A 25,617-nucleotide genomic window follows, 5' to 3' on the forward strand; every position below is an offset into this window, starting at 1 on the left:
TGAGAAGCATGGTGAGTCCATGGAATAGTTTATATTTTGCCACAAGTTTCGGGAAAATTATTATTTTATTTTTTTTACACAAAGTTGTCAGTAAATGATATAATGCTCACACATGCCATGGGTATATGTGAAATCACACCCCAAAATACATTCTGCTGCTTCTCCTGAGTACAGGGATACCCCATGTGTGAGACTTTTTGCCAGTCTAGCCGCGTACAGGACCCAGAAAACCAGTCTGCACCTTCTGGCTTTCTAAGGGCGTAAATTGTTGATCTCACTCCTTACTACCTATCACACTTTTGAAGTCCATAAAAAGCCAAGATGGCACAAAACCCTCCCAAATGACCCCATTTTGCAAAGTAGACACTCCAATCTATTTGCTGTGAGGCATGGTGAGTATTTTGCAGCTCTCTTTTTTTTTTTTTTGGAAAAAACAGGAAAATGCATTTTTTTCCTCTTTTTTCAATTTTCAAAACTTTGTGACAAAAAGGGAGATCTGCAAAACACTCAAAATGCAACACTCTCTGCAAATAGCTTAGGGTGTCTACTTTCCGAAAAGGAGTCATTGGGGGGGGGGGGGGGGGGGTTGTGATGTCTTGGCATTTCATGGCCTCCGAAACTGTGATAGGTAGTCAGGAGTGAAATCAACAATTTACGCCCTTGGAAAGCCTGAAAGTGGGAATTGGTTTTCGGGGACCTGTACTCGGCTAGACTGCAAAAAAGTCTCACACATGGGGTATCCCTGTACTCAGGAGAAGCAGCAGAATGTATTTTGGGGTGTCATTTCACATATACCCATGGCATGTGTGAGCAATATATCATTTACTGACAACTTTATGTAAAAAAAAAAATATATATATATATATATTTCTCGGAACTTGTGGCAAAATATAAAATATTCCATAGACTCACCATGCCTCTCATCAAATAGCTTGGGGTGTCTACTTTCCAAAATGGGGTTATTTGGGGGGGTTTTGAGCTATCTTGGAATTTTAGGGCCTCCGGAACTGTGATAGGTAGTCAGGAGTGAAATCAACAATTTACGCCCTTAGAAAGCCTGAAAGTGGAGGTTGGTTTTCGGGGTCCTGTACTCGGCTAGACTGCAAAAAAGTCTCACACATGGGGTATTCCTGTACTCAGGAGAAGCAGCAGAATGTATTTTGGGGTGTCATTCCACATATACCCATGTCATGTATGAGAAATTTATCTTTTAGTGACAACGTTGTGTAAAAAAAAAAAAAAATTGTAATTTTCCCAAAACTTGTGGCAAAATATAAAATGTTCCATGGACTCACCATGCCTCTCAGCAAATAGCTTGGGGTGTCTAATTTCCAAAATGGGGTAATTTGTGGGGTTTTGTGGTATCTTGACATTTCAGGGCCTCCTAAACAGTTATAGGTAGTGAGAAAATGCAATGAAAAATGTACGCCCTTTGAAATTCTGATGGTGGTGATTGGTTTTCGGGCTCCCGTACACTGCTAGGCTCCCAAAAATTCTCACATATGTGGTATCCCTGTACTCAGGAAAAGCAGCAGAATGTATTTTGGGGTGTCATTTCACATATACCCATGGCATATGTGAGCAATATATCATTTACTGACAACTTTATGTAAAAAAAAAAAAAAATATATATATATATATATATATATATATATATATATATATTTCCCGGAACTTGTGGCAAAATATAAAATATTCCATGGACTCACCATGCCTCTCAGCAAATAGCTTGGGGTGTCTAATTTCCAAAATGGGGTAATTTGTGGGGTTTTGTGGTATCTTGGAATTGTAGGGCCTCCGAAACTGTGACAGGTAGTGCAGAGGTGACATGAACAATTTACGCCATTAGAAAACCTGAGAGTGTTGATTGGCTTTCGCGGTCCTGTACACAGCTAGGCTCCCAAAAAGTCTCACACATGGGGCATCCCCATACTCAGGAGAAGCGGCAGAATGTATTTTGGGATGTCATTCCACATATACCCATGTCATGTATGAGAAATTTATCTTTTAGTGACAACGTTGTGTAAAAAAAAAAAAAAATTGTAATTTTCCCAAAACTTGTGGCAAAATATAAAATGTTCCATGGACTCACCATGCCTCTCAGCAAATAGCTTGGGGTGTCTACTTTCCAAAATGGGGTCATTTGGGGGGGTTTTGTGGTATCTTGACATTTCAGGGCCTCCTAAACAGTTATAGGTAGTGAGAAAATGCAATGAAAAATGTACGCCCTTTGAAATTCTGATGGTGGGGATAGGTTTTCGGGCTCCCGTACACTGCTAGGCTCCCAAAAAGTCTCACATATGTGGTATCCCTGTACTCAGGAGAAGCAGCAGAATATATTTTGGGGTGTAATTACACATATACCTATGGCATGTGTGAGCAATATATCATTTCATTGACAACTTTGTGTAAAAAAAAAAAAGAAAAATTTTTTTTTAGTCATTTTTCAAACACCTGTGACAAAAAAATGCTCTGCTCTGCAAATCACATGCGATGTCTGTGCGTTGCAAATTCAGCCATACAGATTGTATGGCTTAATTTGCTTTGCATTCAGACCAAAGTCACTAAGGACCCTTTTTTGGTCCTCACCAGAATCGGATTGGATGGGTGTTCACACCTATGCGATCCGATTCATGTCTGAACTGACGGTTCGCACTGCGATATGCAAACTGATCTGGGGGGGGGGGGGGTCGTTAACTTTGTATTGACACCCCCAGCGATTCGCATATGGCAGTGTGAACTGCCTGTGAGTCAAGTGCGATGCGGGAACCCGCAGTGGATTTGCAGGGTTCCCACATCGCATATGTGTGAACCATCACTTAATGACTGCAGATAATGTACTGAGCTGCTGAACAGTTTGGAAGATATTAAAAGTCATCTTGGATGAAAAGGGTGTCAGGCAGTCAGTGTGTGTGTGGACCCCTAGAGAGGAATGTCCAGATCTGAGACCACACTTCTAAAGAAGACCTTAGGAGCTCATTCACACAGCTAGATGGGGCAGTACAAGCAGGCAGTTGAGCTGAAGTTTTACCACCCCCAATCACCCTTCCAGAAAAAGATGATGCAGCCACTCAGTGCTGTTCAATGGCAAAAATTAAATGGTATGTCACCGTGAATGGGGTGCACCAAAACTAACCTGAACATGGCTTGGAGTCTGCGTTTTCACAGTAAAAACAGGCGGTGGGTAAATTACATTTTGTCCCCTCACTGCTTGTCAAACACCACAATAGCCACCAATCCAAATTAGCCCCTAATTTAGCTCCCCTTTCTCTCTCTGAGTTTCCCTAGAGCCCCTTTGTTTCATGCAATCCAACAGAGCCAAGTTCCCCTCCTTCATCCCACTGACATACAGGAGATGCCAAATGAGTCCTCCTCAGATTGACAAGTGACGCAGTCTGATGATGATCATTGAAGGACAGTGAAATGCTTCCTTAGGCCCCTATCACACAAGGGGGACTCCACTTAGCTCAGTGGGGGATCTGTCCATTGATTCCCTACTGATCAGAGCAGACAGATGACAGGTCCGTATCCACTCAGTTTATGCAGAGTGGCCATGGATCGAACCAACTCTGCTCTATGGGAAGTCGGGCGTAAATGGACTCTGCTGTCTGTTTACACCCAACTACCCTCCGATCCACCAAAGGTGGAGCTCTAAGAGGAAAAGGTGGAGTCTAAAGAAGAAGGGGTGTGGTGTACAGATGACAGGGTGGGTCTGAAACGGGAAGGGGTGTGGTCTTAACAGGAAGGGGTGGGTTGTAGTTAAACTAGGGGGTGCACGAGTTTAGTCAGGCCTAGGGCAGCACAAAACCTAAATACACCACTGCCTCCAGCTGGACACTGGTGTGAATGTCTCTGACCAAACAATCAGAAACAGACTTCATGAGGGTGGCCTGAGGGCCCGACGTCCTCTAGTGGGCTCTGTGCTCACTGCCCAGCACCGTGGAGCTCGATTGGCATTTGCAGTTGAACACCAGAATTGGCAGCTCCACCACTGGCACCCTGTGCTTTTCACAGATGAGAGCAGATTCACCCTGAGCACATGTGACAGACGTGAAAGGGTCTGGAGAAGCCGTGGAGAACATTATGCTGCCTGTAACATTGTTCAGCATGACCGGTTGGGTGGTGGGTCAGTGATGGTCTGAGGAGGCGTCTCCATGGAGGGACGCACAGACCTCTACAGGCTAGACAATGGCACCCTGACTGCCATTCGGTATTGCGATGAAATCCTTGGACCCATTGTCAGACCCTATGCTGGTACAGTGGGTCCTGGGTTCCTCCTTGGGCACAACAATGCCCGGCCTTATGTGGTGAGAGTATGCAGCCAGTTCCGGGAGGATGGAGGAATTGATACCATTAAATGGCCCCCACACTCGCCTGACCTAAATCCAATAGAACACCTCTGGGACATTCTGTTTCAGTCCATCTGATGCCGCCAGGTTGCCCCTCAGTCTGTTCAGGAGCTCAGTGATGTCCTGGTCCAGATCTGGGAGGAAATACCCCAGGACACCATCCGTCATCTCATTAGGAGCATGCCCTGACGTTGTCAGGCATGCATACAAGCACGTGGGGGCCATACACACTACTGAGGACCATTCTGAGTTGCTGCAATGACATTTCAACAAAATAGACTCTTTGTGTTCAGCCCTCTGTAGGGTGATAATTTTCATTTCCATCAAACTATGTGGCATCTTTTCCTTCCTAACACATTACCCAGTCCATACCAGTATAGATCCTAACACAATACCCAGTCCATACCCGTATAGATCCTAACACATGACCTGACCCAGTCCATACCAGTATAGATCCTAACACATTACCCAGTCCATACCAGTATAGATCCTAACACATTACCCAGTCCATACCAGTATAGATCCTAACACATTACCCAGTCCATACCAGTATAGATATCCGGCATGGTATTTTTCCCCATTGAGATCTGATGTGTTTTCAAAGTGTTCCTTTCATTCTTTGGAGCAGTGTATGATGGTTGAGCATTTCAAAGTTTAAAAGAGATCTGTGGTGGAACTGGGTGCAATCACAACACCAAACTATGACAACTGACCAGATCAATGATACCACCCAACCAAACATCACTAAGTAAGCTTTAACCCATTCTTGTATAATTACCTGAGCTGATATCTGGAGGAGTTTCTTCCTCTTTAACTGCGTCCATCATCCCAACCTCCTCTGTAAAATGCTGATCACCCCTCACATACGTCTTTTCCTTTATAACCTCAATTTGTACATTTATCAGATCTTCATCCTAAACCAACAAAATGTCAGAAATAATATTAAACAAAAAAATAATAATAATAATAGAATAATGATATCTCTTAGGGCTTGGGATAATTTTCCTACATTCTCATCTACCTGATGATGGTGAGGGATGGTGTGATCTTCCTGTGTGGAATCCTGGGAATACGGAGGATGGGGACATCTCTCTGATGGATTTCTGGAACTGGATGACTCCACCATGGTGTCCTGGTACTGCTTTCTGTGACCTTTTGGAAACTTTGCCTCCTCCATTACAAAATCCTCATCATCCTCCTCTTTTATCTCTTCTTTAATGTTAACTTGTGTGGAATCCTGGGAATACAGAGGAAGGGGACATCTCTCTGGTGGGTTCCCAATACTGGATCCATCTGTAGGAAACACACACACTGACTGAATACATTGTTTCTATGTGTTTATCAGATGATGGGGGATCTAGGTGGATCCTCCGTACTGCTCTCTCCTTTACAATAAAGTCTCCTCTTACCTGGTGATGTGAGGGGCGGCTGATTCTCCATCATGACGTCTTTGTAGAAGTGGATCTACTGATCCTCAAACATCAATCCATATACCCAAACAGTTTTTGTATTTAGTGGCCATCACTCACCTGTGCTGATGTCTGGAGAAGATTCCTCCTCTTTAACTTTGTCCATCATCCCAACCTCTTCCCTGAACTGCTGATCACCCCTCACATACGTCTCTTCTTCCTCTTTAACCTCATCTTTTATATCTATCAGATTTTCATTCTAAACAAACAAAATAGCAGGGAATGGTTTCTTTAAAATGTGCGCACAAATAACCTTATACCTAAAAGTGGAATATATTTTCATACAGTCAGATCACTTTTATGATCTCGACATCCATCTTCACCTACCTGATGATGGTGAGGGATGGTGTGATCTTCCTGTGTGTAATTTGGGGAATACAGAGGACGGGGACATCTCTCTGGTGGGTTCCCATTACTGGATCCATCTGTAGGAAACACACACATTGACTGAATACATTGTTTCTATGTGTTTATCAGATGATGGGGGATCTAGGTGGATCCTCCGTACTGCTCTCTCCTTTACAATAAAGTCTCCTCTTACCCGGTGATGTGAGGGGCGGCTGATTCTCCATCATGAGGTCCTTGTAGAGATCCTTGCGTCCTTCTAAGAATCTTCTGAGAATCCTCCTCACCCCTCCGGTCAGGTCTGTGTTTTATTAATAGAGATAAGAGTGAGGTCATGAGAGAAGCGAGAGAAAGCAAAGGGAAGCATTGGGTCTGGGTGAAGAGTGGGGGACAGAAGCGTCAAATATGAGGTGTGTGGAGTGGAGATCTGCAGTATTGAATAAGGGAATGAGGAGTGGGGGACAACAGTGTCAATGGGGGTTGTGGAATATAGGTGAGCAGTGTGGGAAGGGGGGTGAGAAGAGGGGAACAACAGTGTTAGATGAGTGATGAGAAGTAGGGAACAGAGGTGATAGATGGGGGGTGAGGAGTGGGGGACAGCGGTGTTAGATGGGGGGTGAGGAGCGGGGGACAGCGGTGTTAGATGGGGGTGAGGAGCAGGGGACAGCGGTGTTAGATGGGGGGTGAGGAGCGGGGGACAGCGGTGTTAGATGGGGGTGAGGAGCGGGGGATATCGGTGTTAGATGGGGGGTGAGAAAAGGGGGACAGCTGTGTTAGATGGGGGGTGAGGGAAGGGGGACAGCGGTGTTAGATGGGGGGTGAGGAGTGGGGGACAGCGGTGTTAGATGGGGGGTGAGGAGCGGGGGACAGCGGTGTTGGATGGGGGGTGAGAAGTGGGGGCCCAGTTGGTGTTTGGGCAGAGGACAGAATTAATGTTAGTAGTGACGAGGGAGGAAAGCTGCTGAATGTTTCCAGAGGTGAGTGTCGGGGTAACCCCAAGCTTTGCCTCTTCCCCAGATAGATTATGAGTACCTCGGCTCTGCCTGGTGAGGGCGCTACAGGAGAGCTGGAGGAAGTTTTGCTGCTCATCTTACTTATGTGATTTCACCGGGGGACTGCAATCTGATTCTCAGTGTTATGCGTTCCTCTGTTTCTGTTTCCCCCAAAATAAAAATTGAAGGAAATTTTTTTCTTTATGCAATTAAAGATTATAAATAGAAAATAAGATCTTATTACCTCCTCTGCTGCCAATTCCAACTACGTCTCCTCTCTTCTTCCTCCCGACTCACCTCTGAAATTCCTATTTATATCTGATATCACTTCCTCTGTGGACCTACATTACTTCCTGTCAGTATCTTACATCACTTCCTGTTTATAACTCATCACTTCCTGTCTGTGCGTTCCATCTGAGAGAAGTCAGGTCACCACCTTGTGGACCATATTGAGATATTTGTACTTAGCGTACTTACAATGATTGTAGCCGGTGATGTTTTGGTTATTTGCTCTAACAGGTAACTTCTCAGGACTGGCCTTCAGGGTGTTCTCCCTTCATCTTCTTCCGAACAGTATCAGTATTTCTTGCTAGAAAACTTCTTAAAACCCCCAAACATTATACAATTTTTTTTAGCAGAGGCCCAAGAGAAAAAAATGGGGATAGTTGTAATTTTTGGTGCCACATGGTATTTGCGCAGCGGTTTTGCAAACAAAATTTTTGGGGAAAAAATAGATACCTAACATGTGATGCTTTTAAATTGCGCACACTCGTAGAATAGCGACAAATTATGATACTTAAAAATTTCCATAGGCGACCTTTAAAAAGTCTTCACAGGTGACCTGTTTGGAGTCACACAGAAGATCTAGCTCTAGAATATTCGCTCTCGATCTAACGTTCACGGTGATACCTCACATGTGTGGTGCGAATTCTGTTTACATTTGCGTGCGCAACTTATGTATGCGTTTGCTTCTGAGCGCGAGCACGGAGGGACAGGGGCTCTGTACATTTTTTTCTTATTGTTTTTTTTACTTTTTATCTTTACTCTGTCCCTTTTTTTTTTTCATCACTTATATTCCTAATACAGGGAATATAAACATCCATTGTAATAGAAATAAGGATGACAGGTCCTCTTTATGGAGACATCTGGGGGTCAAAAAGACCCCAAATCTCTTCTTTAACTTTGAAAGCAAAAGATGAAAAAAACAAAACTTAAAAACAATGATTTACTTCCAGCCTGGACCAGAAGTGAGGTCATGACGTTTTTCCGGTCCTCCAAGGCCATAGAGGCGATCAAAGAGTACAGTATATCACTAAAGTAAGTACACCCCTCACATTTTTGTAAATATTTTATTCTATCTTTTCATGTGACAACACTGAAGAAATTACACTTTGCTACAATGTAAAGTAGTGAGTGTACAGCTTGTATAACAGTGTAAATTTCCTGTCCCCTCAAAACAGCCATTAATGTCTAATCTGCTGACAACAAAAGTGAGTACACCCCTAAGTGAAGATGTCCAAATTGGACCCAATTTGCCATTTCCCCTCCCCGGTGTCATGTGACTCGTTAGTGTTACAAGGTCTCAGGTGTGAATGGGGAACAGGTGTGGTAAATTTGGTGTTATCGCTCTCACTCTCTCATACTGGTCACTGGAAGTTCAACATGGCACCTCATGGCAAAGAACTCTCTGACGATCTGAAAAAAAGAATTGTTGCTCAACATAAAGATGGCCTAGGCTATAAGAAGATTGCCAAGACCCTGAAACTGAGCTGCAGCACGGTGGCCAAGACCATACAGTGGCTTAAGAGGACACGTTCCACTCAGAACAGGCCTCGCCATGGTCGACCGAAGAAGTTAAGTGCACATGCTCAGCGTCATATCCAGAGGTTATCTTAGGTCTGGATGCCGTTCTATTTCTTCTGGGGTACGTAGATTCTCCACAATGGATAATGACCAGGCAGTGCCTAATACGAGATTACTTTTTATACAGTGAGGGAAAAATGTATTTGATCCCCTGCTGATTTTGTATGTTTGCCCACTGACAAAGAAATGATCAGTCTATATTTTAATGGTCGGTTTATTTTACCAGTGAGAGACAGAAAAACAACAAAAATGTCCAGAAAAACGCATTTTTAAAAAGTTATAAATTGATTTGCATTTTTAATGAGTGAAAAAAGTATTTATGTATTTTTTTTAAATCAGATCATTTTTATTTTAAAACTTTTCATAAACATACAAAAAACAGACATACATAATAGAACAAGAAGAACATGAAGCCATTAGTGGTGAGCACCGTATGACTTATATCTTAACCTCAGCATCAAGATGCACTACTGTCACATGCATTCCAAATTGGACCATAGTATTAATACAGTAGCTGAAAAGAGCACAAGTCTTTAAACAGTGCTAAAAGTGAAGCATAGAATCATGGCTCTGAGAATCAGGCAGAGGAGGTGACATGTGTCGTCTAACCCCGCCCCCAGCGCTTTACCCCACAGTAGCAATTTTTCAATCAATATCAGAAGAAAAGTAAAAATAATGCAGATAGGGGTACACATTGGACTTATTTACACAAGTGAATATAAAGGCACAGTCAGACAAGGCTAAATAACAGCTGATGTAGTGGCATCAAACGAAAACAGAAAAAAAGAAAACAACTGAAATAACAACGAACTACCAAGTAGCGGCCTCTGCAGCACAGAACTATCGCACGTCAGATGTATAAGTGTCTCGAGATTAGCACCCGACTCCCTCTGTCCACTCAACGGTTTGTATCCTCCCGATCCCACACCTCATGTCTAAGAGGAGGTTGCCACCCCTCCCAGAATCCTATTTGTTGAACTGGGGCTAGCCCAGGAACATCAAGCCATGCTTCCCAAATAATTTCACATTTCTGTACACTTACCCTATGTTTGTAGGTAAGATTGTCTCTCAATAATACCGCGTTAACTTCCTTCACCCATTCTGCATGTGTAGGGTCTATAGATGATATCCATTTCCTCGCCAGCAGCTTTCTAGCAAGGAATACCACTCTCAGGATAGCACACCAGGTGAATACGACTCTTCATCTAACCAACCCAGAAGGCATAGTTTTGGGTCCATAGGAAGAGCGACATTCCAAATTGTATTAACGGAATGCAGCACTCCTGTCCAATATCGGACCAGTTTTGGACATTTCCATAGCATATGTAGAAGTGTTCCTGTGTGTATCTTACACCGTGGACACAGAGGAGAATCCCTCCTGTGCCAGTTATGTAGCTCTTGTGGGGTACGGTAGGTACGATATAGAGTAAACAATTGTTTATGTTTTTGGGAGGATAGTGACACCTTAAGGACGTTATCAAGTATACCCGCCCATTCTTCCTCTGAGATATGGCCTAAATCCTCCGACCACCCATCCCTGCATTTAAGTGACATAGCTTTAGAGATCTGGGCCATAAAAGAGTTTGTACAAGGAGGAGATCTGTCTCTTTTTTATTACCAATGCTGCTAAGCTGGTGAGGAGGGTAGGATTATGCAGCTCCCATGATGAGTCCTTGGCCTATGATACATAGAGACAGGCAGTAGACCCTCCTCATGGGAAGCCATAATTGTTTTAAGCAGATCAGGTAAAGGAATCCATCCAAATTTTTCTAGAACTCCATTGGGATTCCATCCGCCCCTGGAGCTTTGGATTGGATTTGGGGAATGTGGCCAAGGCCTCTTGAGGCTCCTCCAAGGTAAAGGGAGCGTTCAAGCATGCTTTATCCCTAGCCGGAACAATTGGGAGGTGTACCCCATGGGAGAAATCATTCAGATCCTCTGGATCATAGGATACCTTAGAGGTATGGACATCCTCAAAAAAGGAACGGAACCCCTGCAATATGGAAGGTGTGTCAGTGACCACCTGAGTCCTGGGCAGAGCTATCCTATGTATGACCGAAGAGGGCCGTTGCGCCAGAGATATAATAGAGAGCATATGACCAGTGTTCTCCTCCTCCTCAAAGAATGCCTGAGCGTTAAAGAAGCATTTGTTATCCGCTTGTTGTTGCTGCTCATTCTTTCTGGCTCTGAGGAAGGGGGTTTGCCCCTGAAACATTTCAACGCTACATTTGGGACCTTGGCTACCTTGGAGATTGTATATGCTATGTTGATGTGTGTTGTATCACACCAGCTTTGTGAGTACTTTGTACATCTTTTAATATTTTAAATAAATGGTTTTAAGGGTATATAAGAGGGCCAGAACACGTGTAGCCTAGGTCAGTTCAAATCATTGCCAGGAACAAGATAGTTAGAAACAATAATAGCAGGCGAGAAGTGTTCCCTAGTGGCCCCATGAAGTGAGGTATGAGAACTCTTACAGACGACATTTAACGTAGAAAGTGTGACAAACATCATTTAGCAGCCGCCCATAGTTGCCTCTCCTATTGATCCAACCAGTTAGTAGCCATAGTGAGATTATCAAAAAAGTGGACTGAATCATTCGCCACCACCCGTAGCTTTGCCAGATATAACATGGAGTAAGCAAGAGGGATAGCCCTCAGGCGCTTCTTGAATTCAGTGGCTCTTGCTCTTTGTTTTTGCAAAGTAGCTGAAAAATCCAGATAGATGGATACTTTAGAGCCTTGAATCTTCATTTTGGGCTGTTGTCTTGCTAGTCTCAGTATAATGTCTCTATCCTTATAATGGAGGAGTTTAAGCAAAAACGGTCGGTCATTGCCCCCTGGTGGTGGAGCTCTGAACGGCACCCACAGAAAAGAATGGGGTGAGATTATCCCTGCCAAAGGTAGCCACCAGCCATTTTTCAATAGAGTCAACAGGATTTTTGCCTTCCGATTTCTCAGGTATGCACACCAAGCGTAAGTTATTACGGCGTAATCTGTTCTCCAAATCTTCCAATCTATTCATAGCATCAGACACCCCTGCAAAATTCATCCGCACATCCTGAATAAGAGGTACCAATCCATCCTCCACTGTGCTCACTCTGCCTTCCAAGGCCGTGGCCCTCTCTCTAATTTTTTTGCATGTCCTGCCGAATATGCAGGATACCCTCCTTCATGCTTTTGACCTCAACAGAAATTTTCATTTGAGCGAGGTGCCATAAGTATGTACAGCAGTCAGTATGTCCTGCAGGGTAGGTTCACTGTGTGTTATAGTGGATGCATCCTCCTCCTCACAGAGAAATGTGGCTGGAGTACTCACTGCGGCCTCCAATGGCGCCAATTCTATATCTCCCTGCAGTGCCATGTGGGCAGTCGGCGCAGGCTGTCTGCAGGGTTTCTGTGCCGGCGAGGAGAGTGAAGTCTTCTGCAGAGGTTTGTGTTTTAAAGGATCGTGGGCAAACTTTTCAAGTTTGGAGATGGTGGCAGACTGCCGGTCCTTTCTCGTGGGCTGAGGCAGCGGGGGGCCGCCATGTTGAGTCAGCTTCCCAGTGGGAATTGTCTCCTCCTTCCCATCGCTGCCGATCCGCTGTGGCGACCCGGAACCGTCGCAGGAGCGGTGCCGAGGTGCGGGCGGAGTGATGTGTCAATTGCTGCAGTAAAACGTGTCTTAATTTAGGATAAATCTAGTCAGGATGTCGGAGCCGACGTGAAGCACGTCTGCTCACATGAAGGGTTCAGCCATGCCCCCGAAACAAGTATTTGACCCCTTTGCAAAACATGACTTGGTACTTGGTGGCAAAACCCTTGTTGGCAATCACAGAGTTCAGATGTTTCTTGTAGTTGGCCACCAGGTTTGCACACATCTCAGGAGAGATTTTGTCCCACTCCTCTTTGCAGATCCTCTCCAAGTCATTAAGGTTTTGAAGCTGAGGTTTGGTAACTCGAACCTTCAGCTCCCTCCATAAATTTTCTATGGGATTAAGGTCTGGAGACTGGCTAGGCCACTCAAGGACCTTAATGTGCTTCTTGAGTCACTCCTTTGTTGCCTTGGCTGTGTGTTTGGGTCATTGTCATGCTGTAATACCCATCCATGACCCTTTCTCAATGCCCTGGCTGAGGGAAGGAGGTTCTTACCCAAGATTTGATGGTACATGGCCCCGTCCATCGTCCCTTTGATGCAATGAAGTGTCCTGTCCCCTTTGCAGAAAAACAACCCCAAAGGATAATGTTTCCACCTCCATGTTTGACGGTGTGGATGGTGTTCTTGGGGTCATAGGCAGCATTCCTCCTCCTCCAACACGGTGAGTTGAGTTGATGCCAAAGAGTTCGATTTTGGTCTCATCTGACTAAAAAACTTTCACCCAGTTCTCCTCTGAGCCATTCAGATGTTCATTAGCAAACTTCAGACGGGCCTGTACATGGGCTTTCTTGAGCAGGGGTACCTTGTGGACGCTGCAGGATTTCAGTCCTTCACAGCGTAGTGTGTTACCAATTGTTTGCTTGGTGACTATGGTCCCAGCTGCCTTGAGATCATTGACAAGATTCTCCCATGTAGTTCTGGGCTGATTCCTCACCACCACTCTTATGCTCATTGAAACTTCACGAGGTGAGATGTTGCATGGAGCCCCAGACCGAGGGATATGGACATTTATTTTGTATTTTGTGTATCTTCTACTTGCGAATATATTCATAATTCTTCACATGCAATATGAAAAATATGGCTATTTCTTACCATAGTTCTGACAACCCTCTACCCTGATCATTGGTATTTTTAGATATTTATTGCTGGCTGGACTATATATAAACTCTGTGCGCCAGTATCTCCTTCCTCCATTAGCAGAAACACAGGATCTCCATCTACCCAACTAACAGAACGGCGATCTGCCTTGTCTACATTGGCCGACAACTGTTCTGCCTCTCTCAAGAATGATTGTCGGTTGCCAATAGACACTGTGTCCGCCAGACGTGCTTATTGGCTACCGCTGTGTCCAGCGAGAGCTAGGCGGAGGTGGCGCATCTGCATGCCCCAGACCCGGAAAAGCAGATGATGTACAGGTACGTCATACTGCGCAGAATGGCCACCTACCGCAGTACATGTATGTGGGGTTGTCAAATAAAAAAGTCTCCCTGATAAAGAGGCTATGACCTGGTGGATTGCATGCAGAACTCCTGGGTCCAGCTGAGGGCATTCAGGACCTCCTGTGCCCAGCTGAGGACATTTAAGGCCATAAGATTTAAGATATGGTGGATGTGCCCTTTTGGTTTGGGAACTGTGATAAGAGTAGAACTCCTCGAATTGTTCTGGCCCCAGACTCGGAAATGCAGATGACGTACAGGTATGTGATTCTGTCCAGAACTGCTGCCCTGCTGCAGTATAAGTACGTGGGGTGGTCAAAAAATAAAGGTGGTACATGGTCCCGGTCAGATTGGCGGCAGCAGTTCGGGAGGCCACTTCATTATGCTTTCGAGGCTGTGGTCAATCGGGCACAGTTTTACACATCTGGTGGACCTGTCCCAAGGTCCGCAGATTCTGGACCTGTGTATATAATTTTATATACTCACTTACCAACCTTAATTTGGTCAAGTCTCCTCTACAAGCGCTCTTGGGCAAACCTATTGAACAGGCCTCCAAACACGCTAAACGCCTGGTTACCTTTATTTTTATGACAGCCAAAATTACTATAGCCCGAACCTGGAGGTCGCTGGTGATATTAATGGAGCTGCTTAAGGCTAAGCTGACCTGGATCATGATCAACGAGAGGATGGTGGCTATCCTCCAAGATAAAATGCACCTCTTTGAGAAGACTTGGGACCCCTGGATGACATATCTGGCGGGCTCCCCGTAAATTCGAGGGTTTACCCTCCATATCCTGAGAACGGACGACTTTCTGGAGCTATTCTGTCCCTTACTCCTTCCTTCCCGTTCCCTACCTATTCCTTTTTCCCGCTTTTCTTTAGTCCCCTCTCCTTCCTACACACACTCTCTTTTTACTGCACAGGAATTTCTGCAGACGTGGTCCTCCTTGGATCATTATAGACCTGTCAGTGCCGCCTAAAGCGGCTCTTATGCCGTAATTTGCCATGTCTGTTACCTTGGTATACCAATGCAGATGGTTCGGCTCCCCGGGGCCGGCGGTGTTACGGTGGACTGGGATTTGGGCGACCACTCTCCTCCTTGGGGCGCAGTGTGTTCCCCTGGGGTGCCGGAGATGGGGGGGGGCGGACCCGGGCCTGGTTGGCGTTGCCCCGGTCCAGGGGACAACCGGACGGGTGTTCTCTAGCCTCGTATGCCATTGATATTGGGCTCCTTAAGGGGCTGTGTCGACTGTTCAACATTGTTCTGTGTTATCTTTCATTGCAGATGTTAACTGTATGCATTTTTGTGTCTTTTTCTTTGCACATAAAATTAATAAAAATATTGAAATCTAAAATAATAAAACCTCTCCCTGCCCAGAACTCCTGTGCCCAGCTGAGGACATTCAGGGCCTTAAGATTGAAGATGTGGTGGATGTCTCCTTGTGGTTTGGGAACTGTGGACAGAGAAGAACTCCTGGAACTCTTCTGGCCTTAGCTCAGTGAGATAGAGTTTGGAAGACTAATGTCATAGACAGGTTGCCAAAAAGTTTAGGGCTTTAGAAAGGGCCTCCAATGGCTGTCAATGTGGTGCCTTCTCCACTCTCCATCTCACTAATAAAACCCCAATGGATGACTCTCTATGAACTGATCACATTCCAATCACCGATCATCTAATCATTGGTAAAAAATAAGACTCTGCACAGAATATTGTACGAAGAGTTTTTATTGGACAAGATCAGAATAAGCGATTACCACACAGTAATGATATGAATAAAACAAAGCTTAAATCTTTTATAATAGAATTAACAAATGTATCAAATGTATTAATAATCATACATTGGTTGGACCAATAAAAAGCCGGCTACTTCAATAAATCAAGCTCATGTATTGCCATGATTGTCCATCTGTTGCCCCCTGTAATATGATGTTTGCCCAATTGTTGCCCCATGTATTGTCATGATTGCCTGTTGCCTCATGTGGGGAGAGATCGGTAAAAGTAGACAGTTGAGTCATTATTTTACCACCCCCTTAAGCTTAAATGGCAGCCGGATGGGGCGGTACACATGGCACTGCAATTTGCGGCTGCTGCAAACCTCACACCCCCCGGTCACATTGGGCAATGCTATTCAACTGAATGGGGTTGTGCTGCAACAGCCCCGATGCATACGGTTGGGGCGTACTGGCGTGGGCTTTACAGGGTTAACATAAGGGCTCCCAGCTGCCTGCCAACCCCACAGCGGGTCAGAGGGCGATGCGGGTGTAAACCAACCCTGAGTGGACTGTGGTGGTTTCACATTTGTTTATGGACTAAACAGTTCCACCCGTTACAATCCAGCGTCCATTTCCCGTAGTACCAGCAGGGGGTGCACTCTGATGTTTCATTATATTTCCTTTATTTGTAAACTTTCCCGCACCCTGAACATGGAAACGGAGCCTCTAATAGAAGTGTGAATTCTTTGCCGTTTGAAACGTACATAAGGAGTGAAACATTTCCCGCACTCTGAACATGGAATAGGACGTTCACCCGTATGAACTTTCTGGTTTCTAAGAAATAAACCTTTGTTTGGAAAACATTTCCTGCACTTCTCATATTAAACAGGGCGCTCACCTGTGTGTAAGTAGGTGCTCTTTCTTAGTTAAACATTTCCCGCATTTTGCACAAGATTAGAGACGCTCGCCTGAATGAACTTTCCGGTGTCTAACAAGTAAACATTGAGTGCAAAACTTTTCCCGCACTCTGAAGATGAATTCTCTGATGGATAAGAAGGTTTCCTTTTTGATTGAAACATTTCCCGCACTCTGAACATGAATAGGGAAGCTCACCTGTGTGTATTCTCTGATGCCTAAGAAGACTTTGTTTCTCATTAAAACATTTCCCGCACTCTGAACATGAATAGGGACGCTCACCTGTGTGTATTCTCTGATGGCTAAGAAAGTCTCTTTTACTATTAAAACCTTTCCCGCACTCTGAACATGAATAGGGAAAGTCACCTGTGTGTATTCTCTGATGGATAAGAAGAGTTCCTTTACGATTAAAACATTTCCCGCACTCTGAACATGAATAGGGACGCTCACCTGTGTGTATTCTCTGATGGCTAAGAAAGCTTGCTTTATGATTAAAACATTTCCCGCACTGTGAACATGAATAGGGACGCTCACCTGTGTGTATTCTCTGATGGCTAAGAAAGCTTACTTTATGATTAAAACATTTCCCGCACTCTGAACATGAATAGGGACGCTTACCTGTGTGTGTTCTCTCATGGCTAAGAAGGTTTCTTTTATTATTAAAACATTTCCCACACTCTGAACATAAATAGGGAAGGTCACCTGTGTGTATTTTCTGATGGCTAAGAAGGTTTCCTTTATGATTAAAACATTTCCCGCACTGTGAACATGAATAGGGACGCTCACCTGTGTGTATTCTCTGATGGCTAAGAAGGCTTCCTATATGACTAAAACATTTCCCGCACTCTGAACATGAGTAGGGACGCTCACCTGTGTGTGATCTCTGATGGCTAAGAAGGCCTCTTTTATTATTAAAACATTTCCCGCACTCTGAACATAAATAGGGAAGGTCACCTGTATGAATTCTCTGATGGCTAAGGAGGCTTCCTTTTTGAGTGAAACATTTCCCGCACTCTGAACATGAATAGGGACGCTCTCCTGTGTGAATTCTCTGATGGCTAAGAATGCTTTTTTTATGTTTAAAAAATTTCCCGCACTCTGAACATGAATAGGGACGCTCACCTGTGTGTATTCTCTGATGGCTAAGAAGAATTCCTTTATCATTAAAACATTTCCCGCACTCTGAACATGAATAGGGACTCTCCCTTGTGTGAATTCGCTGGTGCTTTAGAAGGTTTCCTTTTTGACTAAAACATTTCCCGCACTCTGAACATGAATAGGGACGCTCACCTGTGTGTATTCTCTGGTGCCTAAGAAGGTTTCTTTTCTGTTTAAAACATTTCCCGCACTCTGAACATAAATAGGGACCCTCACCTGTGTGTATTCTCTGATGCGTAAGAAGGTGTCCTTTATCCTTAAAACATTTCCCGCACTCTGAACATAAATAGGGACGCTCACCTGTGTGTATTCTCTGATGGCTAAGAAGGTGTCCTTTATTTATGAAACATTTCCCGCACTCTGAACATGAATAGGGACGTTCACCCGTGTGTATTCTCTGATGCCCAATAAGGACTCCTTCATTATTAAAACATTTCCCGCACTCTGGACATGAATAGGGACGCTCCCCTGTGTGAATTATCTGGTGCCTAAGAAGGTTTCTTTTCTGATTAAAACATTTCCCGCACTCTGAACATGAATAGGGATGCTCATCCGTGTGTATTCTCTGATGGCTAAGAAGGCTTACTTTATGATTAAAACATTTCCCGCACTCAGAACATGAAAAAGGTTGCTCCCCTGTGTGAATTCTCTGGTGCTGAAGAAGGTAGCTTTTCTGTTTAAAACATTTCCCGCACTCTGAACATGAATAGGGAAGGTCATCTGTGTGTATTCTTTGGTGCCTAAGAAGGTTTCTTTTCTGTTTAAAACCTTTCCCGCACTCTGAACATGACAATGAATTCTCTCCTGTATTAACCCCTTTATGGTTTAGAGAAGATTCCCTGAGATGAGAGGGTTTCCCGCACCCGTCGGCACTGTCAGATATTAGAGGACTATGTGAAGTATCAGGAGATTCCAATGATCTCCTCCAATGGTGAGGTCTGTCATGTATATTATGAGGAATGGGATTTACTTCTGGAGAAGATGCCATGTCATTATCTTCTGTAGTCACATCTTCCTCCGATGTCCTTCTATTCCCACCACAGAGTCCGTCTGTCAGAAGACAAGAAAAATTATCAAGAGTTTTCCACACTCATATACACTGCTCAACACTTTATAATCAGAGTATAGCATCAAGTCAGGGAAACTCCTGGGATATTCATCTGGTCAGTCAAGTAGCAGAGGGGGTTGTTCCCAACAGGTGCACTAGATGGGCAACAATGAGACGACCTCCAAAACAGGAATGGTTTTACAGGTGGAGGCCACTGACATTTTCCCTTCTCATCTTTTCTGAGTGTTTTTTTCTTTTACATCAGAAAAAAGTTACCGTTAGTTTACCGGTAATGGTCTTTCTATGAACCCTTCCAGGACGGCCTACATATGAGAGATTGTGGCTCCACCCTACAGGAAACACAACTAATTTGCAGCTGTTAAAAAGGCCCCGCCCATCCCTTGGGCTTCAGTAATAGAAAAGTAAGTTTCCAACCGAAATCCCAGGGACATCGTTATCACATAACATACAATAAAAACTCACCACCACATAACCAGGGTGGGAAGTAGGCCGGCCGTCCTGGAGGGTTCATAGAAAGACCGTTACCGGTGAACTAACAGTAAGTTTTCTCATTTCACCCTTCCAGGACAGCCTACATATGGGAGGATAAATCAAGAAATCCATACTGGCCTACCTTAGGGCGGGACCACTGCCTGTAAAACCTTTCAGCAAAAGGCAAGGTTTTGTTGAGACAGAACTTCCACACGATAGTGCTTTAAGCCCCGTACACACGAGTAGAAATTCGGCCGGGAAATTTAGTCCGACGACCGATCTGCCGATTTTCGGCTTGTTAGTATGGTGCTTCCGACAACCGACTCCGACTTTTCGGCCGAAAAAATCCTGGTGTGCAGGCTATATAATTTTTGTCGACCGTCAAAACACGTCTGATTTTCGTCTCATTAGTACAGATTTCGAATGGGAAAATCTTATGAGCAAGACTAGGCATGCTCAGAGAAGAATGAACACAAAGAAAGCAATCCAACACATGACATCACTTCTGAAGTAGAATTCTGTCATGCGGGAAAATTTGTGTGCAGTCTAGAGCACATTCCAACCAACAGACACCACTCTGGACAAAAGATGGACGACCGGTCGGCGAAATTCGTTGCGTGTGTACGAGGCTTTAGGAAAGTATCTTGACTGGACCAGCCGCGGTCACGTGATCACTGGCGCTCGGTCAGCTGACCGGACAACTTGGCGGCGCCCTCTGGAGAGACACGCTGAAGGTGAAAGGAGAGGAAGGAGCAGCAGAGGCCAGACTTACCGGGCACCTAGGAGGCTGGGGTGACCGGCCTATGATGGAGAGGAAGAGTGATTGATCTTTAGTGGAGTGGACCGCGGATTAACCCTTACTGTCACCTATCTGATCCTGTTACCACGGGTGGATACATACATGCGAGGTGGGCTCATTTATGAGAGTAAATGGGCATGGTGATCCGGTGAGTGGCCATTTCTTACCTTCCCCCTGCACTTAGTGGTGGATTAGAGGTGTACCCACAAGACCGCACGGAACATTGACTTCCCAGTGAAATGCACTTACAGGATCTTATGAGGAAGGACTAAGCCTTATTGATTCGGGTTATCAATGATCTGATGGTCAATGGAATTGATGTTATCTAGACCACACTGAGATATATCCTGCGTGATTTGTCACGGAATGGTTTGAGGATTGTTTTCAGTACTACATTTCATTTGGGGTGATTTGCAGTTTAGCTCATGAGACTTTTTTAAACTGTTTCTGCGCTACTATTCTTTTATTAAACCCTAGTAGAATGTGCCTTCAGCTTGGCTGGGGCAGGAATACCTGAAAACTTATAAGACATAGAAAAGGCTTGTTTGATCCGCCTAGAAATTGAAGGCTTTGAGGCCTGTAATCCCTTTCTTGGTCCGGAATGCAGAACCAATAGGTGACTCGATCTCCTAAACACTTTGGTTCTTTCTAAATATGTGAGAAGACACCTTATCACATTTAGATAATGAAATTTCTAGGCTTCTCGCAAAAAAAAGGGGCAAGACTATCTCTTGCTTCCTGTGAAAGGAAGAAGCTACTTTGGGCAGATATAATGGACCTGGCCTGAGAATAGCTCTGTCTGGGAGGATTAACATCAAAGGCTCTTTTATGGACAAACTTTGTAAATCTCCGACCCTTCTGGCTGTGGTAACTGCCAACAGAACAGGCAAAATATTCAGGGGAACCTCATCTAGAGGTTCAAAAGGTTTACTAGATAACGCCTCTAGTACCCTAGATAAAACTATTCCTCCTTATAGGGGTAACTCTACCCCTTGCTAACAAAAATCTTTTTATTAAAGGTTCCTTAGCAAGGCCTTTATCTAGAAAAAAGTGAAAGTGCTGCTACCTGTACCCTAAGTCCCGGTTCAAACTACCGCAACTTGTCCGGCGACTGGTCAGCCTGACAAGTCGCGGTCCATTCTGTGCTATGGGAACCGTTCTAATAGAAGCGACTCAAGTCGCTCCCACTTAGAAAATAGTTCCTGTACTACTTCGGGGCGACATCGGAGCGACTTGCATTGACTTCCATTATGTGAAGTCCGTGCAAGTCGTGCCGAAGTCGCGGTGCACGCGACTTCACAGGTTGCCCCCGAAGTCAGATCGCCATGGTGTGAACCGACACTTAAGCCCCGTACACACGCAATGATTATCGGCCGACCGATCGTCCGACTTTTGTCCAGAGTGGTGTTTTGTTGGTTGGAATGTGCCTAGACTGCAGACGAATTTTCTCGTCCAACAAAATTCTACTTCAGAAGTGATGTCATGTGTTGGGTTGCTTTCTTTGTGTTCTTTCTTCACTGAGCATGTCCGGACTTGCTCATCAGATTTTTCCCTGTCGAAATCTGTATTGACTGCACGAAAATCGGCCGTTGTGTTGACGGCCAACAAAAATTTTATAGTCTGCACACCAGATTTTTTTCGGCCGAAAAGTCGGAGTTGGTTGTCGGAAGCATCATACTAACAAGCCGAAAATCGGCAGATCGGACGTTGGCCGAAAATTCCCTGCCAATTTTCGACGCGTGTGTACGGGGCTTTAGGGTGTTAACTACCCCACCCTTATCTACTCCATCCTGTACGAATTCCAGGATCACAGGGATAGAGGCAGAGGAATTCCTTTTCTGACTCTGCCAGGTACAGAATTTTTCTCCAAATTCTTGAATACATTTTCTCATCACTGGTTTCCTACTTAGGAGGAGAGTATCAATGACTTCATCTGAACGACCCTTGTTTTTCAGGATTTGGCGCTTACTAACCAGGCTGTTAATTGAAAAAATTGCGGTCTGGGGTGAACAACTGGTCCCTGGAGTAACAGGTCTGGAATCTCTGGGAGTTTCCAAGGTGTTGACATTGGCAGGGACATCAGAGTTGCGAACCAAGTCCTCTTGGGCCACCAAGGCGCAATCAAAATGAGACTTAGGTCCGGAAATCCGATGAGCTTCTGTAGAACTCTCAGAACCAGACTTAGAGGAGGAAAGGCATATGCTAGTTTGAACTGCCATGGCTGTGCCAGAGCATCCAAGCCCAACATGTCCTTCTGTTGAGATAGGGAAAAGAACAGGCCTACTTGCCTGTTCTGCCAAGTAGCAAACAGATCCACTTCTGGATGACCAAACTTTTGAACTAGCCGCTGAAACACTTTGGGGTTCAGTTCCCACTCTGTCTGTTTGATGGAATGGTGACTGAGGAAATCTGCTTTCCAATTGTCCTTTCCTTTTAGGTGTACGGCTGACAGAGAGACCACTCACTCTTCTGCCCACAACAGCATTTCCTGAGCTAACCTTAACAGGGTGTTGAACCTGGTTCCTCCCTGATGGTTGATGTAAGCTATTGTTGTAGCATTGTTTGAGCAGATCTGGACTTCCTTTCCTGATATGTCCTTTTCGAATGCCCTTTAGGGCTTCTCCTACTGCTCTCAGTTCTTGTAGTTGGACGAGGCCTGACTTACAAGATATCCCAAGTGCCCTGAACCTGAGCTCCCTTTAGATGAGCTCCCCAGGTGCTTGCGTCGGTGGTGATTCCTAAAGGTTGCCATTGACCCCAATGTCTGCCCTTCCTCAAATTTTATGGAATTGTCCACCACTGCAGGGAAGATATTACCTGGGGGGAAAGAATCACTTTCTCATCTAGAGACTCCTGTCTTTTGTCCCCAGACAGGTGGAAGAACTGAAGGTCTCGTGAGTGGAGTTGGGCCCACTCTACCACTAGAATGCAAGCTGTCATTAAGCCCAGAATTCTCAGAATCTGTCTCCTGGAACACAGAGGAAGAGAACACACATTTTTTTACTGCCAAGACCACTTTCTCCACCTTTTCCCCTGGGAGAAAAGTTTTTTGAGCTTTGGAGTCTATTTGATAGCCTAAATAGGTCTGAACCTGTGCTGGGTTCATTAATGATTTTTCCACATTTATTAGCCACCCTAGTGTCTAAAAAACAGATAACACTCTTTGGGTGTCTGCACTGACTTGTTCTGCTGAATTTGCAAAAAACAGAATATCATCCAGATATGGAATTAAGGTTAGGCTCTGAAGATGAAGATGGCCTACCACTTCTGCTAGGACTTTCGTAAAAATCCCTGGACTGGCTGCTAAGCCGAATGGAAGAGCTCTGAACTGCCAATGTGCAGTCCTTCCTTCCGTGACCACTGCGAATCTCAGGAATGCCTGGTGTTCCTGACGGATTGGAACATGCAGGTAGGCATCCCTCAGATCCAAGGTAGTCAGGAAGACATCTTTTAGCAGATTTTTTCTGACTGCACAAATATTCTCCATTGAGAACTTTTTGTACATCAAGTATTTGTTCAGATTCCTGAGATTTATGACTAAACTGAATTTCCCTGAGGGCTTTGGAACCACAAATATGCGGGAGTAAAAGCCTTGGAAGACCTGACTCAACGGCACAGGGGTAATTGCCCTCTGTTCCGCGAGTTCTTAAATCCTCTGTAAACAGGGCTTCCCTTTTTTGGTTCATAGCTGCACCAGCTTTAGAAATACATGTTCAGGGTTTGCTCCCCCAACTTTTTGCTTACTTTTTATTATGCCTGAAAGTTGACTTTCATATAAATAAAAGAACTGAAAAAAAAAGAGATCTGACATGGATCAATGATACAACCTTACCCAACCAAACATCACTAAGTAATAATGCTATTGAAATGATGACAATGTTATTGTTGGGAACATGACGTTATATTGAGGAATGGAGATGGTCCTTTCATATGGTGTACAGTATCTCCACCTCATTTGTTGGGAACATGACGTTATATTGAGGAATGGAGATGGACCTTTCATATGGTGTACAGTATCTCCACCTCATTTGTTGGGAACATGACGTTATATTGAGGAATGGAGATGGACCTTTCATATGGTGTACAGTATCTCCTCCTCATTTGTTGGGAACATGACGTTATATTGAGGAATGGAGATGTGGGAAGGTAATTTTAAAAAAAGTATTTTTCAGGAGTCATATATGTTGGTCAAGCATTTTAAAGTTTAAAAAGAGATCTGTGGTGGAACTGGGTGCAATCACAACACCAAACTTTGACAACTAACCAGATCAATGATACCACCCAACCAAACATCACTAAGTAAGCTTTAAACCATTATTGCATAATTACCCGAGCTGATATCTGGAGACGTTTCTTCCTTTTTAACTGCATCCATCCTCCCAACCTCCTCTGTAAACTGCTGATCCCCCCTCACATACGGGATGGTGTGATTTTCCTGTGTGGAATCCCGGGAATACAGAGGACGGGGACATCTCTCTGGTGGGTTTCTGTAACTGGATGACTCCACCATGGTGTCCTGGTACTTCTTCCTGTGTCCTTTCTGAAACTCTGCCTCCTCCACCACATAATCCTCATCATCATCCTCTTTTATCTCCTCTTTGTTGGCCTGTGTGGAATCTCGGGAATACAGAGGACGGGGACATCTCTCTGGTGGGTTCTCATTACTGGATCTATCTGTAGGAAACACACACACTGACTGAATACATTGTTTCTATGTGTTTATCAGATGATGGGGGATCTAGGTGGATCCTCCGTACTGCTCTCTCCTTTACAATAAAGTTTCCTCCTACCCGCTGTGATGTGAGGAGCGGCTGATTCTCCATCATGACGTCATTGCAGAAATGGGTCTACAAATGCTCAAACATAAATCCATATACCTGAACAGTTTTTGTATTTAGTGGCCATCACTCACCTGTGCTGATGTCTGGAGAAGATTCCTCCTCTTTAACTTTGTCCATCATCCCAACCTCTTCCCTGAACTGCTGATCACCCCTCACATATGTCTCTTCTTCTTCTTTAACCTCATCTATTAGATCTATCAGATTTTCATTCTAAACAAAGAAAATAGTGGGGGATGGTTTCTTTAAAATGTGAGCACAAACAACCTTATACCTAAAAGTGGAATATATTTTCATACAGTCGGGTCACTTTTACGATCTCGACATCCATCTTCACCTACCTGATGATGGTGAGGGATGGTGTGATCTTCCTGTATGGAATCCTGGGAATACAGAGGACGGGGACATCTCTCTGGTGGGTTCCCATTACTGGATCCATCTGTAGGAAACACACTGACTGAATACATTGTTTCTTTGTGTTTATCAGATGATGGGGGATCTAGGTGGATCCTCCGTACTGCTCTCTCCTTTACAATAAAGTCTCCTCTTACCCGGTGATGTGAG

General features: G+C 44.5%; 4 protein-coding genes across 5 annotated transcripts in view; 3 read left to right on the top strand and 1 right to left on the bottom strand.

Annotated features, from left to right (window-relative positions):
- Positions 1 to 25,617, top strand: part of LOC309564430 (uncharacterized protein) — a gene marked incomplete at its 5' end in the record, with an annotated part of 504,148 nt that overhangs the window by 266,014 nt on the left and 212,517 nt on the right. The window lies entirely within an intron of this gene.
- The window catches only part of LOC309563902 (uncharacterized protein), a gene marked incomplete at its 3' end in the record, with an annotated part of 281,290 nt that overhangs the window by 187,421 nt on the left and 68,252 nt on the right, over positions 1 to 25,617 (bottom strand). Inside the window, 2 exon segments of the mRNA XM_082268535.1 lie at positions 23,033 to 23,183; positions 24,739 to 24,832. Of these exon segments, the coding sequence (XP_082124661.1) occupies positions 23,033 to 23,183; positions 24,739 to 24,832 (245 nt within the window).
- The window catches only part of LOC309562808 (uncharacterized protein), a 400,807-nt gene that overhangs the window by 158,816 nt on the left and 216,374 nt on the right, over positions 1 to 25,617 (top strand). The window lies entirely within an intron of this gene.
- Positions 1 to 25,617, top strand: part of LOC309562643 (uncharacterized protein) — a 361,535-nt gene that overhangs the window by 105,414 nt on the left and 230,504 nt on the right. The window lies entirely within an intron of this gene.

This window comes from Pelophylax lessonae (assembly GCF_965119305.1).
Source record: "Pelophylax lessonae genome assembly, chromosome: 9".
NCBI lineage: Eukaryota > Metazoa > Chordata > Amphibia > Anura > Ranidae > Pelophylax > Pelophylax lessonae.